We start from the raw sequence: 23,567 nt of genomic DNA, 5'->3' as shown, positions 1-23,567 counted from the left end.
CGATTTGGATTTGGCCCTTATGTATTGGCCGGTTATCTGAGTTTCTTGCGGCAAAAAAGGAAGTTTATACCTGGGCCGATCCGGGCCCACCGCGCACCCACGGGCATCTTTTTCTCCTTCTTTCCCCAGTTCCCCCCAACGACGGTCACCCGCCGGCCGCTGCGACAACCCGCCAGACCGCCACCGTCGGCAGTGCTCCTCCCAAATCCCAGCTCTCCGCAGCAACCTCGTTCGACAGGTGACTTCCAACCGCCGGTTTTTACCTCCCGGGGCCATAAGCCCGGACCACCGATTTGGTACGCCTCTATTTTTTTTTCCGAACAGCCCCCATCTTTTCTTTTGATATGAGTAGGGTTGAGGTTGTGAGAGGATTTAGGGGCGTCTTGGGAAGCAGTTGCTCATGTCGTTGAGTTAGGGGATTGTTGCTAGTTGACTTTCCTGATTGATTCCGGGTTCTCGATTTGTGGCGCTCGGTCTCGCGTCCTGATTCCGGCGCTGCCCACTGGGCGATGGTCTGTCTGATGAGCGCGGCAGGCAAATGCCCAGGTCGGTGGTACCTGTATTTAACGTTGAACGATTGAAGACAAAAGTTGGGATGAATGATTCAGGTTCTTGATTAGCCGTAGTGGATGCTTGACGGTACATACATGTCCGTTGTTTTAGTTCTGGCTCATGTACTGCAGCGTTGGAACATAGATATGGGTGTTCTGTATTACAGTTAGAGGGATTATCTGATGTTACCTTCGCTAGATTATATATCAGAAGAAGAAAAAAAATATTTATGATCGACAAACCTCATATATGTTTGTCTATGGAGCCAGACGTCCAGTTTTGTTGTACTAGTATTTTCCGTTTGATGAGAATTTGTGGTTGAGTAGCATGATTCATGTTTTCTTTGTGGATTATTTCTAGCTCCATGAATCTGGTCCCAGGATTTTAATCTTTGTTTGCTATTAATTTTCCATGCAGAGTTCCATATTGTTCATTTTCACTATGAATATTAACTGGATCATTCTAACTTCATCTTTTTTCTTATTTTGCTTCCACGCAGTAGCATCTTCACTATATCAGCTCTGTGGTCATCACTTATCGGTAGATAAAACAGTATGCAGGTGAGTTCACAATTATTTCATTAGCACATTAATTGCACGGCCGTGCAATGTGTTATTCATCTCATAAAAATAGAATAAATATCTTTCCTTATGCTACTTGATGCATAACATATGCCCCCATGGAAGATTTTATAGGTAGCAATTTGCATTTCAGATGAAGCAATTTGCTATCCTTTTCCATACTTCTAGTTTATTGTGTATTGCTTGAAATATAAAAGTATCTGAGGAATCAAATGTATCTGCTAACTAATATAGTGTTATAGTCAACCGTGAATATTCAAAATCGTACATCAAATGCTCCACCACGCCCACAGGATATTTTGTGGTTCAAAGTGTTTTTAATGAACAGGAATCCGATTCTTAACGCGAAATTTGAACTTTTTCTAAAATATATTATATCTCTAGACATCTAGAGCTAGGCTTTTCAAGGAGTATAAGGATGTACAGCGAGAGAAGTCAGCTGACCCTGATATCCAATTAATTTGTGATGATTCAAACATATTCAAGTGGACTGCTCTTGTCAAGGTAACTTTTAATTGCAGAAACAGGCAATATCAGTCTTTTAATAAATTATTGCCATTGCCTCTTCTGATTGTCTATCTTTATGTGGTTAGGGCCCTTCTGAAACACCTTATGAAGGTGGTGTTTTTCAACTTGCGTTTGCAATTCCAGAGCAGTATCCTTTGCTGCCTCCACAAGTTCGATTTCTGACCAAAATTTTCCACCCAAATGTGCATTTTAAGGTGATATAAGAATGTGATACCATGTTTTTTATCATTTCTAAAGATTAAGCAACAAAATGAAGGGAAAATTTCTGTTTAGCTACATTTGTTTTCCCTCGTTTTTTGTTTTAGACTGGTGAAATTTGCCTGGACATTTTGAAGAATGCATGGAGCCCTGCATGGACCCTTCAGTCTGTTTGCAGAGCAATAATTGCTCTGATGGCCCATCCTGAACCAGACAGCCCACTTAACTGTGATTCAGGTAGCTCTTTGTTCCTACTTATGACTTTGTATGTACCATGCTCCCTCTACATCAAACTCTGCAACACGAAAAGCTACAACATTCTACTAATCTTTCTGAATTAGATTATGGAACAGTTGCATGGCAACTCTATAACTTTTGTAACTTCTAGATCTAATTACTCTAAACTGTTACGATATGTTCCTACCAAAATAAGTGGTCTTCATTCCTCAATATATATGCTCATATCTTTATGGTTCAGTGTGGGGTTTCTTATCCCTAAAAGGGATGATGTCACCTTTGACCTTACTAGTTTGTTTAAATTTATGTAGATATTTACTCTCTTTTAATATGATATTATCAGTGGGCTCTTCGCTAGCATGAAGTAGGATCCTTTAAATGTGCATTTTATTGTCAATCATATAACTAGGTTCTTTATTGTGAAATGAAACATGGATGAATTGAAAGAATAACAACTGATGAATCTACTATTTGAACACCGGGGAACAAAACATTTAGCACCTGCACTTTGCAAGATCCCATTCTGATTAATTATGTGCTCCCTAGGCAACCTTATCTGCTATTCTGAATCTGTCTTTATTTTCTGGCCATCTTTTTGCACGGTAATAGGCAATCTCCTAAGGTCGGGTGATATCCGAGGCTATCAATCAATGGGCCGCATGTATACAAGGCTGGCGGCCATGCCAAAGAAAAATTAGCTGCACAAGTGCTAAGGAAACACGCCCCAGGTCCGCCCCCATGCTGTCTGTGTTTTAACTTGTGCTTGTTTCCTTAACACTCAGATGTGTGAGTAAGAGTGAGAAGGGAGAAAACCCGTGTTTTCAATGCATAGTGTGTGATATATTAGGTCCTGGAATTTGGCAGTTGCCACCGTAACCTACTGCACTACAGTTACTGTTTCAATCAGTTTGTGCTGTACGCTCTCTGAAGGTCTCTTGTTCCATATGCCTGTGAGCACCTCTAATCCTTTTGTGAAGTGGTATCGATTTTCAGGAACACACAAGGGTGCATTCAAGATTTGCGATAGTGAATAATGAGATCAGCACTATATGACTTTTATTCCTGATTTTTTTCCCAATCGAATTACACTTGCATCTTTGGGAGAAACGAAAATGGAAAAACTTTAGATCAAGCTGGCGTTCCCGGGCGCCCGCCGACGGGCGGCCACTAGGGGTACGCCGTTGGGGGCATCTTGGTGCCGGCCAGGAAATTGCTGAAGAGCGTCAGCGCCTGGCGCGGCGCGTGCATAGGCACCTCGTGCCCGGCGCCGCGGATGGTCACGAACGTCAGGCCCTCGTACACGATCGTCCATCCGCCAACCTAAGTTTCGGTCAAGAGAGGCGTCAGTTGGATGCTCAGCAACGAGCTGCTTCTGCAATTCTGAACAAGCACATCATCGGTTGGTTGGGTTACCTGCAGGTGGTCGTACCACGGCGTCCACTCCTGGACGGTCTTGAGCCCGAGCTTGTTGAGGGTGAGCCTCGTCGCCGTTACAGGGATCCTCCCGTCGGTGTCGCCGCTGAAGACCCAGACCCTGAGGCCGCCGGTGATGAGCTTGCGGATGATGGGGAGGGTGGAGAAGGCGGCGTCGTTCCAAGTGGGGATCACGTCGCTGCACAACACATTCGTTCCCTTTCGGTCAGTGCTCTGAGAACTGAAGAAATGTGGCAGCAACTCTTGCTGCCAAGTTGCGGGCAGTGAGCCACGCAGCACCTGCAGTGCGTCCAGTTGTAGCCGATCTTGGTCACGTTCGCGTGCAGCGCCGCCTGGACGTCGGGCCGGTTGAAGTAGACCTCCGCGTCCTCCGCCGTGCAGGGGTCGTAGCCCGCTGGCTTCATGATCCACCCGTGCTGCAACGCAACATCGATGCGCAACCTTGAGATCGATCACGATCCACTGTGTCCAACCTCGCGCGATGAACTCAACAGATATACGATGATCCTGGGGGCACAGCACGACGAGCGGGTCTTACATATTTGGAGAAGATCCCGGGGGCGGCGCCATGGACGGCGACCTTCCGGTGGCCGCCGCGCGCGGCGGCGGGCGAGACGGAGCCGTCGGTGCAGACGGGGGTGTAGAGGCTGTACATGTCGATGAGGTGGTACACGGCGAAGTACTCCTGGAGCGCGGCGTTGCAGGCGTCCGTGACGTTCGCCATGCTGAAGTTGCAGCGGGCCTTGACGTCGGCGTACACCCGGTCGGAGATGACGGCGTGGTCCCAGGCGTAGTCGATCATGCCCGTCTGGTCCGTCTCGTCGTCCATGAGCGCGTTCCCGACCATGAGGCCCTTGAAGTTGATGTAGCTCTCCTTGGGGCCCGCCCGGTTGCCGTCGAAGATCTTCTCCGACAGCTGCGGGACGTAGTGCCCTACAAGCAAGCAGGCGCAGGCAGAAAAAAAAAGGAGCAACGAACTAAGTGTCACAATCTTTCATTCAGCTTTCTTCTCGGTTGCGTGCTCTGACTGAGCTGCGAAAATGGCGCTCAGATCTCCATCGTTGATTGAACAGTACAGAACACTCACCGGCGTAGCTCTCGCCGGCGATGTAGAAGTCGTGGGACTTGTACTGCGGGAACCTCTTGAACCAGTTGAGCAGGAACACGTAAGCGTCATCAGCTGCATCCGGACGTGACAGTTAAAAACCAACTCAAGTTCAGATACGGCTCTGATCCATCCGGAAGACAACAAAAGTGTGGCGATGGATTTACCGGTGATCTTGTCGCCAAGCTTCAGCAGGTCGGAGCTCGTGTTGGTGTAGGAGAAGCCGACGCCCACCGGGGACTCCAGGAACATCAGGTTGGCCTCTGCATGCATTTGGTTTAAAGCTTTCAGCAAACTAAAACACATGAGCATCAACATACTACTACTGCAGTCGAAATTGCTGCTCCTATATCATAATAACAGCGCGTGCCTGTGTTCCAGGAGTAGTTGTTCCATTTGAGCTCCGGCTTGCCCTTCTGCACCAAGAAAGGCCCCAGCTCCTCCGCCTCGCCGTACCCGATCGACGAGCACCCAGGCCCTGCATCAGCACCAGCATTGGCAATGTTCACTACCAACAATTCTTCACACGAGCTGCCATGCATTCTTATCTCTTTTTTTCCTCGAATTGCCAAGGCGAAATGCATCCAGAAAGAACCGCGAGATGAAGAAAACCGAAGCACACCTAACTGGCCTGGCCGGCTCATGCATGATTGCCGGGTTGCCGGAGTGGGAACGGAGCCCCGCCACCGCCGCGACGTGGACATGAGCACCCACCCCAATCATAGGCCCGTGGACCGGTCAGCTAGCTAGAGAATGGAGCTGAAAGCGGACAAGCAGTGGCAGCAGCGACGCCGCCGTGCCCGGACAAGGATCGGACAAAATCATTCGCGCGGTTTCAACGAGACGGAAACCTATACGGGGCTACGGACCGGTAGGATCCTTCGCCCATGCATGCGACCCATCACTGGAAGACCGGCGACTGCTGAACTGAAGCCGACGGCGGCCTTGTTTCCGCTTTTCTGAATATTACTTCTCTGAGAATCAAGATTAGATAAACCAGCTGTCTGGAGAATCGATTGTTTGGACAAGTTGGGTGTTTGACAATCCTAATTATTTTAAGTCGATTCTCTGAATTGAGTGGTAAAATGTCTGAAATACTCCTGAGGCTGATGATACCTCATTTTTTACTAAATAAAAGAATAATTCAATAATTCTCATATTTTTTGAGTATCTTGACTACATAATTATATTCAAAAATTTGTTCTAGCAACAAGTACCTCAAAGAAGAAAAAAAATGTGTGCAGCATCTATATAGCAAAACGTGCAATTTAGCAGCCAATAATACACTCATTCATCCAGGAGCAACACATACAGTACGCAGCTTTTAGGGAGTAAAAAGCGAGAGAGGGAGGAAATGCAGAGAGGGAGTGAGCATTGGGGGCCTGACGCGCTGCTTGCATTGGGGGCCTGCAGGGGCGGCGGCACAGATCCGCGAGGGGGCTGTTAGGACTTCTAGGATCTTAGCTCAAAATAGAACCACCATCAAGGAGCTCGGATTAGGTCTCATACCTTGATCTTGAGCTCCCATCTTCTTCTCCTCCTTGATCTAGCCGGTTAGGGCCTTGGGAAGTCCTTCCCAGTGTTCACAACACCACGTTGATTGGGCATTCTTGGTGGGCAGAGCCTTAGGGTCAGAGCACACTCACACAGGAGCCTTTTCATCATCTCACTCTTTTGCCCTAAGGGGCTACCCCTTTATTTATAGGCACTGCACACTGGGGGGACATCCCCTTTAGTGTGTTCTAAAGTATTTGACCTCCAATCAAGGTTAAAATTGGTTGCTTTGTCAGCTAGTTTAGGGTGACAGATCACATTCACATTTGTTCACATTATTTACACTAACATTCTCCCCCTTGATCGTCAGACTAAACTTATAAGTTCACTTTTCAATGAAATGACGCACCAAAGCAAAAGCATTACAATGGTGAATCATATACGTACCATTGAATCCAGTTGTTATAGTAGGCCACCTCATATCAAATGAACTTCTTTAACTTAGGAGCTCCAAAATTTATTGCTTATTCTTATTCAAAACTTATGGACACATTTATCAAAAGACGGTACACCAAATCAATCAATCACTGCAGTCAATTAAGTACCACAGGACTAAGTGACTATGGTTCCCGTTCAAAATCAAAATGATTCCTCTTAGGCTTATGGGGAGAAGGGGTTATTATAGTCCCTGAGTGCAGTTGGTTTTCCTTTATATGTATTAAACATATATATTTATCATCATATATTTATTCTTATGTGCATGCACTTTTAAAAGAGGAAGAGAACCAACATATTTCCAGAACCACAACTTGTCTCTTAGCAATTGGCTGCCTTTTATTTCTTATGCCGGCAAAATATATACCAGGCAAGCCTCTTAACATGATGCTCAATCTTTAGAACTTATATAACTCTTACATATTAAGCACCATAATCTTAAAACTTATTTGATGCTCAACACTTATACCATACTTAATTTGTCAAGCATCACTTAATCTTAAACTTTGTTTGTTTAGGCCTTGAAAATATACATATATATTTGATTCTAGATTCGATCTTTCACAATGTCTTAGGTCTTGACATGTTACTTGATCCAAAATTGCACTCTTTCATTTAACAGTTTCCAGGATAAATTGCTTAAGGCAATTTCTTATCTTTAACATGATATGGATCAGGGACACAAATCCATATTTAACGATGTATAGATCAGAACATGTCACAATTTAACTTGCATCTTTTAAAGATGCTTTTAGGTAAAGTATTGGTTGAAGCTTTCCATATATAACTTCTCCCACAAGAGTGTTGATAATACTCTATGTGGAATTTCTTAGTATCAACACTTTTTGTAGCATAATTGTCCAAAACATTGGACTTCTTATTTGTGGGCATGTATCACAACACCTTTCGCACTTATGCTAATAAGACGAAGTATTCTTAGTGATTTGCCAGGGGTCCAGTCCTAGACTTAATTTCCCAAATATCCCGGTTCTTTAATAATATTTAGGGCAACTTATAACTTAATTAAACACGTAATGCTTATGTCTGCTACAACATAAGCAAACTTATTGTCCTTAATGGAAATCAACCCATTTTCTAGACCTTTATATTAATGAATATCATCATTCAAAACTTAAGAGATATCACCAAAATAATCTTAATATCCAGATAAAAAAATTCTGGATCTTATATACAATATCCCTATTGTTAAAAACTTAATAACTTATTTCTCATTATACTTATGTATCACTTATGGACTCGATAGTTTTTCAAATGATGAGCAACGAGTGTCATCCATTCTTTATATCTTATATAATAAATCCCTTTTCACTTAAGTGGGATTGATAAAAAAAAATCTTCATGTGGGCACAAAAGCACCAAAGGATAAAGCAAGTTTTCATAAGTGAGCTTAGACAATTTTCTTTTAATATTATTCTTCCTCGCTTTTGAGCTCCCATCTAATTCTCAACTTAGCGACATTAGTGGTGAGATACGATACTGAAATAGTATTCAGTTCTAAAGATGGCATATAGTTCATAATAAGAATAACATCGTCAATTATGTGAAACATAAGAAACTAACACATGATAAACTTATCTAATATTTTTCTCAAAAATGTAACTCTTAGCTGATTTAAGGAGGTGGATTTTTCTTAATAAAGGTTCCACTCTCCCCCTCGAAATGTGGACTATGCAATAGTACCATATTTCGAAGAACTTTTATTTATTTATTTGTTTATCCCTATTCTAACATATAAGAGTATCTTCAATGTATACATAGGGAATAAACATAATTTTATACTAATAGAATCTAATAACATTATCTTCCTTTTCATAAAAAAACAATTCTTAAAACTTAGAATTTTCTTATTTAGAGACTCATCTTATTACCTTATCTTAGTCTTATTTCTTTGAACTTAATCATGTCCAGAGGCATATCATATTATCTTACCCTCATTGATATGAAGGAAATAACTCACCATTAATGTCAAATGTATTCTTTAATAATATGTTTTTTAATATAACTTATCTTGGGGATTACTCCCCCTAATTCTTATATTTATCTAGAATTGAGGGATTGCTCCCCCTAATTCTGATATATGTCCATAAGTGACTTATCTTAATATATTCCCATTAGACATTGATGAACAATAAAATCATTAGTTTCTTATCGTTGTTCTCATTATAAAATTTTTCTAATGGAAACAACACTTCTTATGACACTTATATGTGTCGTCTTATTTATGATCTTAAGAAACAATGAGGTGCAGGTAAAACCACTTCACGTTTGATAGTGGTATCTCAAACAATCTTAGGAACTTATGACTTAATTGAAGCTTAGAATGATTTTTGTAATTCTTAACTAATGCTTATTATCAATAGCGATAATTCACAAAATTGGATTTTGCATCCATGAATGGACATTCATTCCATGAGGTATAATTACTTCCATTTAGTTACTTAGTGCCACGCATTAGATTTAATCTTTTTGAGGCATTTGATGCTTTAACAAGCATTAGCACAAACTTCTTCTATTAAACCAGTCCAAGTTAGCTTTGGCCAGAAATGGAAAAAAACAACAAAATTTTGTGAACAAGTACTTATTCATCAGCTTTGGCCAGAAGAATAAGTACAAGCCACACTTAATATCATGTGTATAAACTTCTTTTATTACTCCAATTCAAAATCAGCTTTGGCCAGAAGATGAACTGGAATAACAAAATTTTGCAGTCACACATTCATCAATCAGCATTGGCCAGAATGATGAACATATGCCACACTTAATCAGAGTGTTATTCCTTCTGCAGCGGAAACTTTATTGGAAATGACCCATGTGCTTTTCAACATAATTTCTCATAGCTGAATTATTAAGTAAGGCACTTCTTTGATTTTTCTTAATAAGAGATTTCTTATTTTCTAGAAACATAATCATTATTGACATTATCATCATTAGCTTAGTCTAATGAAACTTAATTTATGATTATGCCCATAATAGCTCTAGAGCTGGCAACTTAATAACTCAGCCAATCTTAATGACACATGACCATAAACAACTTCGGTTAGTATATAGCCCTGAGTCACAAAATCAATTCATAATCTTCGGGTTGAGAATGACATATGACTACAAACAACTTTGGTCAGTATGTAGCCACAAGTCAATTAATCATGATATGCCTAAACTCTTTTAAGCAAATATGCATTTACCAGAGGACATCTTATTAAAATAAACTCAATTTGTCCTCATATATTACTTTAGTATTTTTATCAACATTATTTGTGGCTCAATTAAGAAAATATTCAAAAGCTAGCTTTAAGATTTATGTCCAAAATTGGACTCACTAAGTATGCTTGCTTAAGAATAATATATATTCTTTATTAATAAATCAATCAAATCATGATAATCCATGATTGTAAACAACTTTGGTCAGAATACAACCATGAATTACCATTGAAATTCTAATTATGAATCTAAATATCTCGTTGGATTGATTTCAAATTGGGATAAAATTATTTATAAGTTAGAGCCACTTAATTATTAGAATTTGTACATCCCAAAACATTATAATAAATGATTCCTTAATAATCTTATCTATGGAATGCACATTTTCCAAATGTAAACAAAGGTATTAATGGCATCAAATAAATATGGTTCATTATTTAATTTCTTAGAAAATTGGCCATTAAAAAATGTCATTATTTGATTCTTTCCTAAAAATGGGCCTTAAGCTTCATGCTTAACTTACGGGCATATCAATTCCTGTGAGTAAAACTTGCTGACATAATTGATAATACTTATGGGTCATAAAATTCTTTATTATTAAGCCTCAATTTAAGTGGCACATAAGTAGATGGTTTAATTTTATAATGAAGATAATTCACCATCATGATTGGGCTATAAACATTACAAATAAATGCCTCAAATAGATAGTCAAATTTGAAATGCAATTGATTCAAATAATGGAATACAATGAGTAGAAAATTTATATTCATGTTATTTAGCCCAGTTTGAGGCCTTATCATGAAATTAAAAGAAATTTCGAATATCTTGTTCAAGAAATATGACAACTAACATGTGTCCGAATGATTTTTAAATTCTAAAAAATGAAAATAAAGTCAGAAAATTATGAGATTTGTCATGATATGATGGCATCACATGTGGAGGCTATGATAAAAAGTTGAGAAGATTTAGCACATTTTGTCATAACGACGTTTACAAAATCGAAATATCTCACAAGAATTATATGTGTGCTTGTATGTGAGAGAGTTAGTGAATGCATTTTTTGAACACAAACTTTTTTATATGAACTCATATGAAGAAACTTTATACTAAAGTCGTACAACTTGACAAAATATAAAATTTTGTATTTTCAACTTTTATATTTGAGATTGTTTAATACTTCAAAATCTCATTATAAGTTATCTAATTTGAAATTATAAATTTTAGAACTTCTAAATGGCTTTGGATGTAAATAAGTTCTATACCAAAGTTGTAGAGCTCGACGAGATCTAAAACTTTGTACTTTACAACTTTTTCATTTGAACTCATTTGCTTGTATTAAAATGCATTAGAAGTCAGTTAAACAAACACGCCACGTCATCAATCCAAGTCTTTAAAATGCAGCTCTCCCATTGGTCCAGACTTCATGAGTCGGATTCCCCCCTCCTCTCTCTCGCAAGTCATCTCTCCCAGGTGTTGCTCATAAAAAAAAGTCATCTCTCCCCGGCAGCCTCTTATTCCGCCGGCCTCTTCCTCTTCTCTCTCTCGACGACGGCGACGGAACCGGCAGCGTCGAGCCCCAGGCCGGAGAGAGCTCCTCCCTCAGGCCTTGTTTTGATGCACTCAAAATTCCAAAACTTTACAAGATTCATCATCACATCGAATCTTTGAACGCATATATAAAGTATTAAATGTAGCTAAATAAAATAACTAATTACACAGTTTGACTATAATTTGCGAGACGAATCTTTTGAACTTAGTTAACCCATGGCGGGACAATAATTATCAAATACAAATGAAAATGCTACAGTACTTTACACCCAAAACTTTTCGCATTTAAACAAGGCCTCAAGTCTAGACTCACAGGTTTCCAATAACCAGGGGGTCCGAAGACGAAAACAGATCAGCCGGCGCAAGTAAACGGGAAAATTATGCTGCTAGCTAGACCCCTCTGACACTTTGCTTGGGATGGTGGCAACGCATGAAGCCGGGAAATCCCGACGAACGAGTAGAAACGAGTAGGGATGGGAAGAAAATAGAAAGTTGGATATTGGAGATATCAAATCCGATCCACTTCCATTCTTAAAAACGAGAACACGTTAAGCTGGCTGCTGGGAGCTGACCATGGGCCATGGCCACCACCAAGCAAAAGCACTCAGTGGTGGAAGGCAGCAAGCTGATGATCGAGTGATGAGCTTCAGCCATCAGCAATTCAGCATCGCCATGTACAGGAGCTACAGGGCTGCAGCTGCACTCAGCTAGACAGCTAGTGCGTAGCGCGCGCCAATCCTTCTGGTCTGGAACTGGAAGGGCGCAGCTAGCGTGTACTGTGTAGTGCTGCAGCTAGGGCGTCGTGTGTGGGTCCCGCCGGCAATGTGTAATACTAGTAGTGTACAGTTTCTCTTCTGAGGGTGTGTTTGGCAGGGCTCTGGCTCTTCCAAAAACAGCTCCGGCTCTTCAGATGGAGCGGCTTTTCTGGTGGAGTTGGAGCCGTTTTAGAAAACGTTTGGCAAAACAGCTTCACTTGTTAGATTGATGTGTAAGCCGCGTGAAGCCACGATTTCATGGCTTCACCTTGCCTGTGTAAGCCGCTGATGACTTCAGGACCGGCTTCACACGTGAAGCCGGTCCCAAAACAAACGTTTGGGAGGGCTTCACCTGAAGCCGCTCGTGAAGCCGCCGGTGAAGCCCTCCCAAACGGGGCCTGAGTTCTGACCAGCGGCTCCGCGGCTCAGTCAGCAATTGGAACATTGGCGAAGCGCTGACAGCGTGGTCCTGCGTCGTCTTGCGCCTCACCATGTATAGCATTGATCAATTTCGTATTGGGAAGAAGCTAGACTAGATGGGCATGGCTGGAAATTTTATCACCATTTATCTCCACTTGATGGAATGTCTAGAGTGCAAAAGTCTCATAGCACACGGAGCTTTGCGTGAATTTCAAAAGAAGAACTTCAACTCTGCATGTATTTTTTTTAAAAAAATACCGCTTTCCAATGTTTCCATGCTGGAATTGGCTACGGTAGCACAAGGGTAACAAAATTCATAACCTTCGTCACCGGTAAAGTGAAAGACTGAAAGGTGTGTTCATTCAACTAATTAAATGGAGTTGGAAATAGTGACGGTTACACCATCGACCTCCAACAGCAATCATCAAATTAATGGTGAGCGCAATTACTTGATGGGATATATAGCTCCTCACTAGTCACTTCCCCTCTAAATGTCGCCTAATCGGTTGGGCAAAGTGCGCGGTACTGCAACCAGGACTAGTCTACACCTGCAATTGAGCACGCTGTAACCAGCATCAGCACCGAGCTACAGTAGCTGCTAGCTCCTAGTACTCGCAGGCCTCCACAATGCTCTTCAGTGACGACGAACAGCTAGCCGTACGTCGTCATCCTACCAGGCTACCACTATCTCTCAGTTCCTAGCCGCATTCATGTTGCGGACTTGCAGTCACGGCCGCGGCGAGCTCAAGAAAAAAAAAACATGGAGCAGAAGCGCCGCGGCAACGGCAGGCAGCGGGAATCAATGGCGAAGCCAGTACGAGCGGGCGGCAGCGGAGTAAATGGTGCGGGCGGCGGTAGGCGTCGGACGCTGAACGGAGCGAGGTCTCGGGAGTGGGAGATGGAGGGGGGGTGTCGGTGTGTGTACGTACCGCCGTTGAGCCAGAGCACGAGCGGCTTCTTGTCGGGCGCCGCGGTGGCCTCGAAGAACCAGTAGAAGAGCGCGCGGCCGTGGGTCTCGTTCACGGTCACGTACCCGGCGTACTGGGCGAACCCCACGGGCGGCTGCCCCGGGAGCCCCGCCACGCGGTCCGCCGCCTGCTGCGCCGCGGCCACGGCGTCCACCTGCTGCGCCGCGGACACGGCGCCGAGCGAGAGGGCGAGCGCGAGCAGCAGCAGGGAGTGGCGGGCGGCGGGCGCCATCGTCGTGCGTGACCGGGAACGCGCGGTGCGAGCCGCTGCCTCAGCTCGCCGCCGGCCGCTCCTTCCCGCTCGGCGCTCGCTGCTGGTGCGTCGTCACATCGGGCCCGGGTGGGCTCTATATATACAGGCGCCGCGGACCGGGAGGAGGGGACGAGGCCTTGAGCTTGAGCTGCGGTTGGTCGCGTCATCATCGATCGACTCAACGTGCGTGCCAGTAAATCATCAGGAAGCTCCCGCCTCCCGGCCTGCTGTGGGGCGGCCGTGCTTTGGTGATTCTAATGAGTAGCGTTTTTTATTTGGTTAATCTGAATATAAATGATATGCAAGCTCATGCCAGTTGGAGGGTAGAGAGATGTTATCTGAATTATGGCTCACGAGAGACAAGGGGAAAAAAAACTTGTGACATGTTCGTACAGTTACAACAAGATCTTAACCATCGGTTTCCTTTAAAAAAAAAATCTTAACCATCGTTTACTCTAGTAATATTTATATATGTCATAATAAAAAAATACTCATGACAAAGTTTTTTTTATACAAATCTAATGGCATCGAGTTTGTTTTACAAAAATCATGCATCTATAGAATAATTGTTCGTCAAAAACTTGTCCTAATAAAACTAAATAAGCCTTACATTTTCAAACAGAGTATGTACAACAAGTGTATACTGAACCATTGGGATCTTCTATTTATAAGCGGTAGTTACATTTTGTTTCGAAACTTTTGATCCTAAACGGTTTTAGTTACGAGAAAATGAACTGTGGGTTTAATGATGTGTAAGCATCAAAATAGGGTTCAGGTACGATACACGTGGCATGAAAAATGGTAAACTGGATCTATCTTCAATGTTTATTTATACAAAATATCATAATCGGATGATACACATGTATTTCTCATGGGAAATTAATTTGTGCTATATTTGATGCACCAGATTCATTTCTGTAAAAAACCTTTCTCGTCACATTGGCAAAGATCAAAGTGTAGTATTGTTCGCATCAATAATATACACATGTAAAGAGAGCTAAAACAACTAATATTTCGATAATTTGAGTAGCGCTAGCTATATCATTAATAGGAAACAATATAAAATCAAGCAGGTAGTTTTTTCAACTCGTGTCCGGGTCATATGTAGTTAACCATATTTTGGACTACACTTAGTAGAATACTTGAATGCGCAAGCACTTTCAGTGGAGTCGGCACTTTTTTCCCACCACAAGTAACTTCATAGTTGTTTTACAGAGGACCATCACGGCATTCAGGTATCCCGTGACTGGATGGCTTGTTTTACAGAGTAACATGATGGCATTCAGATATCTCGTGCCTGGTTGGCAACTTGATCGACGAGGTAGCTTAAGGAGCATAAGAAAGAGCCAAACATGAGAGAAGGTAAAGTCCAAAGAACAGCGTCTATGCGAAGACAGGGTGACATTCAGGTCCACAGGTTAGCCCGCCGGCTGCTGGAGCGAGCACTGCCCGATGGCTTGTCTGGTGTTCAGTCCTGTTCCTGGTTAGCCCGATCGTTCTGAACCAACACAATAGCAGCTGCATTAATCCAGCTGCCGTTGGTAGCTAGTAACTGAGACTGTATAGTGTATACCCTTGAAAAAAAAATAAAGTACTAACAACTTCTCAGATAGTGTACTTCCAAATGTCTAGACAATCATTGTATCGGCCGGCACATGGCTGTTCTTATCAAGATGAATGCGTGAGATCACTGTAGCAGCACCAGCGATATGCAATTTACATAGTGATCGACGACTCAGAAGCACTGGACTCAGCTGACCCTGCTCTATGGATTACTAGTAAATTTCTACTGCTTAGCATGAAAAATAATATTAATCACCATTACAAGCAGGAAATGCCGCTGTACGAACCAAACAAAGCAGTTGTACTCCTGCAAGATAGAGATAACACTTGGTTCTTATCGTTGTAACCAAATATGAATGCCTAAAAATTGTCAGTTTGTGTTTGGGGCTTCGTTGCTGGTGATGTATTGGCCCAAGGTAATACATCGGTGCCGTCTTTGAAAATTGCCATTGGAGAAAGTCTCCTGCATCGGTGTGCATGGGTCACAAACCAAATTCCCATTAGGTCTTCAGAATGCATTTATTCTGTATCGAATTGAACGACAAAGAACTAGAATGTCTACTTCTAGCACTATTGCACTAAAACGTCGTATTCAAGAAAGGGCAGGTACATCTCTCGCATCATGGTCCACAAATTCTCATAATATCATGCGGAATTTAAAAGGTTCTAGAAGTAACTTCATTAAGCAAGAGAAAGGTACACAGGTTTTGTTGTTTTGGCAGATTGTAAAAGTGCCGATCAATCAAATCTTCACATTACAGCCATATATATTGGATTCGCGTGGCTATTTTTCATTCATGACCACTAGATATGTATAGCAGTAGCGGGCTGTCAGGCTGTGTAATTGTGGTGGTAGTAACTAAGCTTTTGTATTAGATTCACGCGACTATTTTTCATTCATGACCACTAGATATGTGTAGCAGTAGCTGGCTGTCAGGCTGTGTAATTGTGGTGGTGGTAACTAAGCTTTTCTAAATGATGTTGATCTAAGTGAATGCTTAAAATTCTGCAAGTACCGACATTATAGATCTGATTTAATATTCTTTAACTTCAAATTACTATGGCTGGATTCGAAGTCCAATCAGCATGGCGTGTGTTTGCATTGCCAGATTAATTCAGCCCTCAATGAATGTAAAATAAATTTATTTGCAGATTTTGGGGGTTTGATCTCCTGACCTTCTGTACTTATATTCCTAAAGAGGCATCTCCATCAACCAGATACAAATTCGTAAAACCAAAAACTATCAAGAAAACATCAGTCACCTACGCCCTATTGTGTCACACAGTTATTTCACCAGCGGTCCTCGAACTTGTCTCCAGGAGCCACTTAGGTCCACGAACTCGCAAAATCGAAATCTGGCACCCTGAACTTGTTAAGTTGTGCCACTTAGTTCCATACCCCTTGATATGACGCCACGTGGCATGAATATATGCAAAAAACTCCTCCAAAGTTGCTATCTTCTACATTCACCCCTCCCCCTCCCATTCTATCTCTTTCTCTCCCCCCACGCCTCCCCTGCTTCCTCCGTCAGTGCGCCGCCGCCTTGGAGCTCGCCGCTGGCCACGCCCTCCAGCACCGAAGCCCACCCGGCGTGCGTCACGAAGGCGCCCACGGACGCGTGGCGCAGCACGGCCACCTGCGGCGCCCAGGGGACCACGCCTCTCTGCCGCAGCCACCACCTCCGCCGTCGGTCGTGACCCCGGTCTCAAGCTCCCCGGCACAGAGCCGGTCCCGCAGCCCCTGTCCTCCGCGCGCGGGGCGGCCGTGGCGCGCGCAGCGAGCGCGGCAGCCGCAGCGGGCATGGCGGGCGAGGCCGCCACCGTTGCGGGTGCCGGGGCACGACGAGCGGGCCGGCACGGCCGCCGCGGAGCGCGGCGGGCATGGCGGGCGTGGCGGCCACGGCGCGCATAGCGAACGCGGCGGGCATGGCGGGTGAGGTGGCCGCGGCGGGCGCGGCGAGCGGGAAGGCACGGCGGGCATGGCGGTCCGCGCGTGCTCCGGCGAGGAGGCGGGGGGATGCCCAGATCCGCTCGAGCTCCGGCAAGGAGTAGGAGGGAGGAGGGAGGAGGGAGGGAGGGGCGCCGGCGAGGGAGTGGGCTCAGGGTTCCGCCGCCGCTTGTCGTCACTGCTTGAAGGAAGCCGCGCCGGAGGAGGGAGGGGCTTGCTCGGAGGAAGCCGCATCGGAGGAGGGAGGGGGCGGCGAGGCGGGCCGAAGCTCCTGCGGGGCTCGCGGCCGCGGCCGCGTGCGGGTTGTGGAGTAGCGTGCGCGAGGAGGGAGATGGGACGAGCTCGGTGCGGCGGAGGGAGGAGGGAGGAGGAGGAGGGAGGAAGGAGGGGGCGGCGCGCCGCCGCCACCTCCGCCATGCCATGGCCTCCACCGTGAGGAGGGGTGCGCCGGCACAGAGGAGGGAGGAGCGAGGAGCGAGGAGGGCGGTGGGACCTCCGCCGCGGGCCACACGAACGCGTCCCCGACCACGCAGCTCACCTTGGTGCCACCCGCCGCGGCGCGGGCCGCCTGCAGCCCGGCCTCCACGAAAAGCAGGTTTCCCGGGAGCTCGGCGCCGGCCGCCCGGCGGAGCTGCGCGATGGAGCCCGCGGTGGAGAGGAACGAGAGCGTGGCCCCCGCGGGCGCCCCCCATTCCCGTCTCTTCCAAGAAGACGCCGACGGCCTGGATCCGCCCCGTCCTTGGCGCATCGCGGCATCGAGCGGAGGAGCTGAGTCGGCGGGGCCGGCACACGCGCTCGGTGGCGGAGCCACCGGAGCAGTGAGTGGGAGGGGGCGGCAGAGGGAGCAGGGAGGGGTAGGGGCGGCGGAGGGAGCTAGGAGGGGGAGAGCGCGGCGGAGGGCGCAGGGAAGGAAGCGGCGGAGGGCGCATGGAAGGGAAGATGATAAAACTTAAGGGCATTTTTGCATATATTCATGCCCCTTGAAAGGGTATGGACCTAAGTGGCACAACTTAACAAGTTCAGGGTGCCAGATTTCGATTTTGCGAGTTCGTGGACCTAAGTGGCACCTGGAGACAAGTTCGAGGGCCGCTGGTGTATTTAACTCTTTATGCCAACATGTCGTGGTAGGCTGGCACTGACAGCAAGCGTGCTCGTTTTCGAAAAAAAAAATTGTGCTTTGTCCCATTACCATGAGTTGGCAACCTATATCGATTAGGGAACAACCCAGTTATGATATGTTTCATATGATGCTTTGCATCAATCGTGCACTCGGCAGGCAGGGACTGTCGGCAGGATTCTACCAATCTGAACCAAGTGATGCCTGATGAATGCATAATTGCAGGCCCAAGAGATTAAGGGAAGGAAGTGAATATTAAATAAAGGGGTCATAGAATACAGGAGTTAACTAACCTGACAAGCCATACGACGAAGCAAAATCGCCGTCCAGACGGCAAAATCTCAAGGCTTCCCGGTGCAGCCATTTGACTGAGATATATTTCTTGTGGTGTTACCAAAGAATGCACTCTTTCGGTGCTACTGGCTAAATCACCATGATAACACCAGGAAATGTATATCTCAGGCCGTGTTTAGATGAAACGCAATTTTTTTTGGCATGGAATCTTGCTAATTTAAAGTATTAAATGAAGTCTATTTACAAAATTTTTTGCACAGATGGGTTGTAAATCGCGAGACGAATCTAACGATGATAATTAATCCATAATTAGCGGATGGTTACTGTAACATCACTGTTGCAAATCGTGGATTAAGTAGACTCATTAGATTCGTCTCGCGATCTACAGCCCATCCATACAAAAAGTTTTGTAAATAGACTTTATTTAGTACTCCATGTATATGTCCAAACATTCGATGTGACTTTTTTTGCGTTTACGGTGTTTACGGGTTATGATCTAAACAGGGCCTCAAGGAAGAGCAAACATACCACGTAAAGCATAATTCAGAAATAGATGGAATATAGTCAACAACCCAGCATAATTTTCAGTGAAGCCGGGATTGCAAGAAAGAACAGGTCATGCGGCCAGAGGAGGCCACTAGGCTACACAAGCATATTCAATTCAGGATGGCTCAAAACGAAGCAACCCTACAGCAGAACTCTGTTTGACAATCTGGTCAAAGAGGAGATGGAAACAATAAGCTGTTGTTGCCATCTTTAAGTTATTTAGGTGTAGGAAACTGACAAGAATCAGTAAAAGGGATGAAATATCACGGTTTCATTTTTTCCCCATTGCACAAATATACCCTTTCAAGTGCTGCAAGCACAAACTTCTGAAACAATATTAACTGGATTCCCCATCTAGACTCCACGAACCTAGTTTAGAACTTCAGATGGCAGATGGGAACCAAACTGGAAAGCATAAGTTATAATGACAAGTAGTGGCAAATTTCAAAGTAAACTTTAATATCAGGCAATAGATTCATAAATTATTTATCTCCCTTAAATCAATCATGGGGATAGGGCACACATAAAGGGAGTAACAAGAATGAAACCAGTATTCTTTATGTGCTACAAAGTACCCGCGAGTAGAGTTTACTGGAGGCACTACTTTTTCTCATGATGATAAATGCCACGCCAAAACTATTGTTGTGGATTCATAAAATCTCCCTTAAATCACTGGGATAGGGAAAGCGAACACGTAAAAGGAGTAACAGCAATGAAACCAGTATTCTTTATGCGCTACAAATGACCCATGAGTAGAGTTTCCAGCAGGCAGTCTACTTTTTCCATGATGATAAAAGCCAGGCCAAACAATAGGAATCGGAAACTGCCATCTCATTTCAGGAGCTTATCACTGCTCTGTTGCAATTTCCAGGAAAAAACAGAAGTGTTAGCAAACAATTGCATAGCCAGAATGGTACAGAAGTGCTGAACTAGCTCCATCTCCTCTTGTCCTCTTCTTCATCAACAGGGCTATACCATTCTGGTCGCCGCTTTGAGTTACTGTAACGGTAGTTAAGGAAGAGCTCTTCATCACGAATGGACCTTGTACTCACCAATACTAGCGTCTTTAGAACTAGAGAATCCCCAGCCTGATTATCAGAACTTCCAGACTTGAAATAGAAGGAGCCAAACCTCTTCATCTTAATGGGCTCTTCACCACCAAACGTAATGTTAGGGATGTATACTCTCATGTTCTTCTCTGACAAAGGAAAATCATATGGGCAGATCATGACATTAGGACTTGAACCTTTTGGTGGATGATTTGCAAAATGACCAAAAGCAAGAGGATTTCTTCGTTCAAGCACTTCACCAAAATTTTCCCTCATATTTTTCTCTAGAGGCTTGCTAAGCATTCTCCACACTCGATCAGAGTTGTTCTCTGAGCCTTTAGGTGGCACAGCATTATGGTCCACCAAATATGAACCATCCCATAATTCTCTAGTTTCACCACCTAAAGACCATGGTTTTGCATCAATTATTGTTCCATCATATCTTGTGATCAGATAGTTGTTGCATGCATCAATTCTTGGGTATCCAGGTATATATCGATAATAAGCAGGTGAATATATAACGCCAGGATAGATGGCAAGGACAGCACCAACATTTGCTTCTCCAGATAAGAACAGACCTTGGCCTGCATCTTTGTGAGGAATTCCAGATGGTTTGATGTCAAGGGTGTACCCAAAATGATCTCTGAATCTATTTGACAGTTCTGCTTGAGTTATAGGCCGTGTAGCAGGGATAGCTGCACTGCAGAGCAAATAGATGAGCACTAACTTCCTATAATCATCAAACAGAAACAATTGCAAATAGTAAACACATGTAACTTCTCCAGGGATTATCATTGCTTCCTGCAACATGTTTATGCAATGATGCATATGACAGCATCAGCTACAGATCAATGCAGACTGATGTAACCTTAGTCTGGAATTTTAACAAACTGTGCCAGTATGACAGTAACTAGAGATGCAACATTATGGTACGTAAAGTTGAGGCATGTTTATCTCAAAAACACAAAATGGGAGTTAAAAAGGAATGCTGTATTCATCCCCCATAAGTCCATACAGACGTAACTCAACTGTGGTTACCATACTTTAAGAATCTTCATTAGTTCGGTTGCAGAAAAAACGTATAGAGTAACACCTCAGTGGTGAACGTTATGCAACAGGATCATCCACAAGCAAGTGATTAACATGCTAAGTAGCCTATTTTAGGATGATATACCTACTGAAAGGAATGCACCAATGTAATGTAATTAGTCAGAATGAACTACCTTAGCTTGTTTGCAGATGCAGCTCCACCAACAGCAAAACTCAATCCACTACGCCGAGAATAGCTATGTGTTTCTGAAGGATCTTTTGATGGATCATTTGTTACATCAGGACGAAGAATGCCATCCATTGCTTGGCACATATGCGTAAGTTGATAATGGACATTTTCCTGCACTTGATTCTGCTGTTCGGCAACAGATGCCTTGCCAGCCAAATCAATAATCTCCTCTGCATCTCTCTCTTCAGCATTCTCTCCCAGACGATAATAGCTAAGTGCACAGTAATAGAAACTTAAGATAGCAGTAAAATTCATAGATGGTTTTGAAAGAGAACTTAGTACAATGCAATATCAATAACATGGAGATGGCAACACAGTTTAGTGGTTTAATCCCTGAAGTTACTGTTAGCATAAGAGTTGACAAGGTGTGACTCATTAACCACAAAGATTCACAAAGCTTCCTTATGAGTTATGACCTATATAAAGAACAAGAATCCAACAACCACCTTAACAGGCTCAAATTGGTGGTGAAAGTTTGCAATGATGCAAAAACAAACCCAATTACAATTGCAAATTTACGTTCTCCATTGATCAGAGAAGAAAGGCACTTATTGCATACACAGAAATTTCATGACGCCCTTCTTGGGGAAAAAACACAGTGAAATAAAAAGGAATGCAGAGCCTTTCTCTGGATGTTAGCAAACCTCGTATAGAGAAACAGACGGTTCACGTCAGCTTCAAATTGAAGATGTCTTGGATCACGAGCAAACATGGGGTTCTTAGCAAGTGTTTTGATCGCCTGTAATTTTAACAATAGAATCCATTAAAATGAGGATACAGATTTACAGCGATTAAGAAATCTTCGTGGTGTTCAGTAGGCTAGTGTTCTGCTCATATCAGTTAGAACTACATAAATAAGGGAGAAATCAAGTTGTCATCTGAACGAGGAAGCGGGAACCTTTGAAGCTAGGAGCAGCGGTTAGAAGGATGGGGAACACTGAAGCAAGCCCCGCATCGTGCCGGGCACTTCCATGCTCATATTCTATCGGTCCAAAGCGCGCAATACGGGTTAGAATTCCCCTCGTGCCACGAAAATCCGTGACGGGTTTCATCGCCAGCGACCGGGACGAATCAGACAGATCGAGATCCCGCGATGGTTGCGACATGTGAAGGGACAGAGACAGGGACGCATACCTCCTGGAATTTGTTGAAGAGGAAAGCCATTCTGGCCTGGCGCCGCCGAGAGTGGCAGCCGGCGGCCCCTTCCTGGCTCCGCGGGAGTGAGGAAAAGGCTAGCGTAGCCGGCCGGAACGCTCGAGCTGGGGTGAAGACGGGAGAAGGGGTTCGGAAATGAGGCGGCGGCGGCGACCGGCGTCGTGGGAGAAGCAGGGGGTTTAGCCGGCAATTTGGGCCGGATCGGATTGTTCGGTCTCCTGGGCCAAACAATGCGGCCCATAACAGTAGTCCTCGGCAACTCTGGGCCTCTTTTGTGGCTTGCACACTTTGCCAGCCTACAAAACAATAATCCGCCTCGCTGCTGACCATCACCATCGATCAGCGAGATAAGCAGCCGTGGGAGAAGCTTGGCATTTAATCGTTTAAGCTTTCTATCAGACGCCATGTCAGCCGTTTATGCGTCGTTGAACAACAGAACTAGCGGAGGGTGAGGAATCTAGCTTGTAATGATGCCATGGAGTTGGACAGAAAACCAGAACTTGGAACAAGGTCCGGTGGAGCTCAGGTGCCATAGGTGTGAACGAAACTTTTGGGTATCAATTTAAGATACTAGTCAGGTTGGCGCGCTACGCGCACCTATACAAAAAACGTGGACCTAAAATATTAATAGAAAGATATTATCCGTTACTATATTCGAAGCAACATCGTATTGATGTATTGAGTTAGATCTAAAAATTACAGTAAAGCGGCATAGTAGTTTTGTGTCTGAGAGCGCGCCAATCTCAAGCATTGTAGTATAGAGGTACAGGTAATTTTTCCTTAGGAATTTTTTTTGTGTCAGTAGGTATAGTTTAATTACTTTAGTAGG

The 23,567-nt window shown here is 44.2% G+C and overlaps 3 protein-coding genes across 8 annotated transcripts; 1 reads left to right on the top strand and 2 right to left on the bottom strand.

Annotated features, from left to right (window-relative positions):
* Window positions 1-82: 82 nt before the first annotated feature.
* Window positions 83-3,041, top strand: LOC120656558 (protein PEROXIN-4-like). 3 transcript variants are annotated; one of them, XM_039934683.1, is made up of 6 exons: window positions 83-238; window positions 1,052-1,112; window positions 1,518-1,637; window positions 1,727-1,855; window positions 1,967-2,096; window positions 2,706-3,041. In XM_039934683.1, the coding sequence occupies exons 2-6, from the start codon at window positions 1,107-1,109 to the stop codon at window positions 2,792-2,794; spliced, it is 474 nt and encodes a 157-aa protein (XP_039790617.1). In that variant the 5' UTR covers window positions 83-238; window positions 1,052-1,106; the 3' UTR covers window positions 2,795-3,041. The 3 variants fall into 3 exon arrangements, with proteins under 3 accessions (XP_039790617.1, XP_039790616.1, XP_039790615.1); XM_039934682.1 differs by having other exon boundaries at window positions 83-296; window positions 1,055-1,112; XM_039934681.1 differs by having other exon boundaries at window positions 84-296.
* Window positions 3,042-3,127: 86 nt separating this feature from the next.
* On the bottom strand, window positions 3,128-13,829 carry LOC120656556 (serine carboxypeptidase-like 34). 4 transcript variants are annotated; one of them, XM_039934678.1, is made up of 9 exons: window positions 6,145-11,441; window positions 5,258-6,042; window positions 5,006-5,113; window positions 4,803-4,898; window positions 4,618-4,710; window positions 4,069-4,463; window positions 3,810-3,946; window positions 3,510-3,708; window positions 3,128-3,416 (listed from the first exon to the last, which is right to left on the bottom strand). In XM_039934678.1, the coding sequence occupies exons 2-9, from the start codon at window positions 5,337-5,339 to the stop codon at window positions 3,264-3,266; spliced, it is 1,263 nt and encodes a 420-aa protein (XP_039790612.1). In that variant the 5' UTR covers window positions 5,340-6,042; window positions 6,145-11,441; the 3' UTR covers window positions 3,128-3,263. The 4 variants fall into 4 exon arrangements, with proteins under 4 accessions (XP_039790612.1, XP_039790610.1, XP_039790611.1 ...); XM_039934676.1 differs by lacking the exons at window positions 5,258-6,042; window positions 6,145-11,441 and adding an exon at window positions 13,496-13,829; XM_039934677.1 differs by having other exon boundaries at window positions 5,258-11,441.
* Window positions 13,830-19,697: 5,868 nt separating this feature from the next.
* On the bottom strand, window positions 19,698-22,901 carry LOC120656555. Its single transcript, XM_039934675.1, has 4 exons — window positions 22,718-22,901; window positions 22,228-22,322; window positions 21,528-21,794; window positions 19,698-21,004 (listed from the first exon to the last, which is right to left on the bottom strand). Exons 1-4 carry the CDS (start codon window positions 22,745-22,747, stop codon window positions 20,185-20,187), a joined length of 1,212 nt encoding a protein of 403 aa, XP_039790609.1. The 5' UTR covers window positions 22,748-22,901; the 3' UTR covers window positions 19,698-20,184.
* Between the last annotated feature and the right edge of the window lie 666 nt (window positions 22,902-23,567).

Source organism: Panicum virgatum, chromosome 1N (genome assembly GCF_016808335.1).
Source record: "Panicum virgatum strain AP13 chromosome 1N, P.virgatum_v5, whole genome shotgun sequence".
Taxonomy (NCBI): domain Eukaryota; kingdom Viridiplantae; phylum Streptophyta; class Magnoliopsida; order Poales; family Poaceae; genus Panicum; species Panicum virgatum.
The sequence above is the reverse complement of the archived record's forward strand: the minus strand, read 5'-3'. Positions and strand labels throughout refer to the sequence as shown.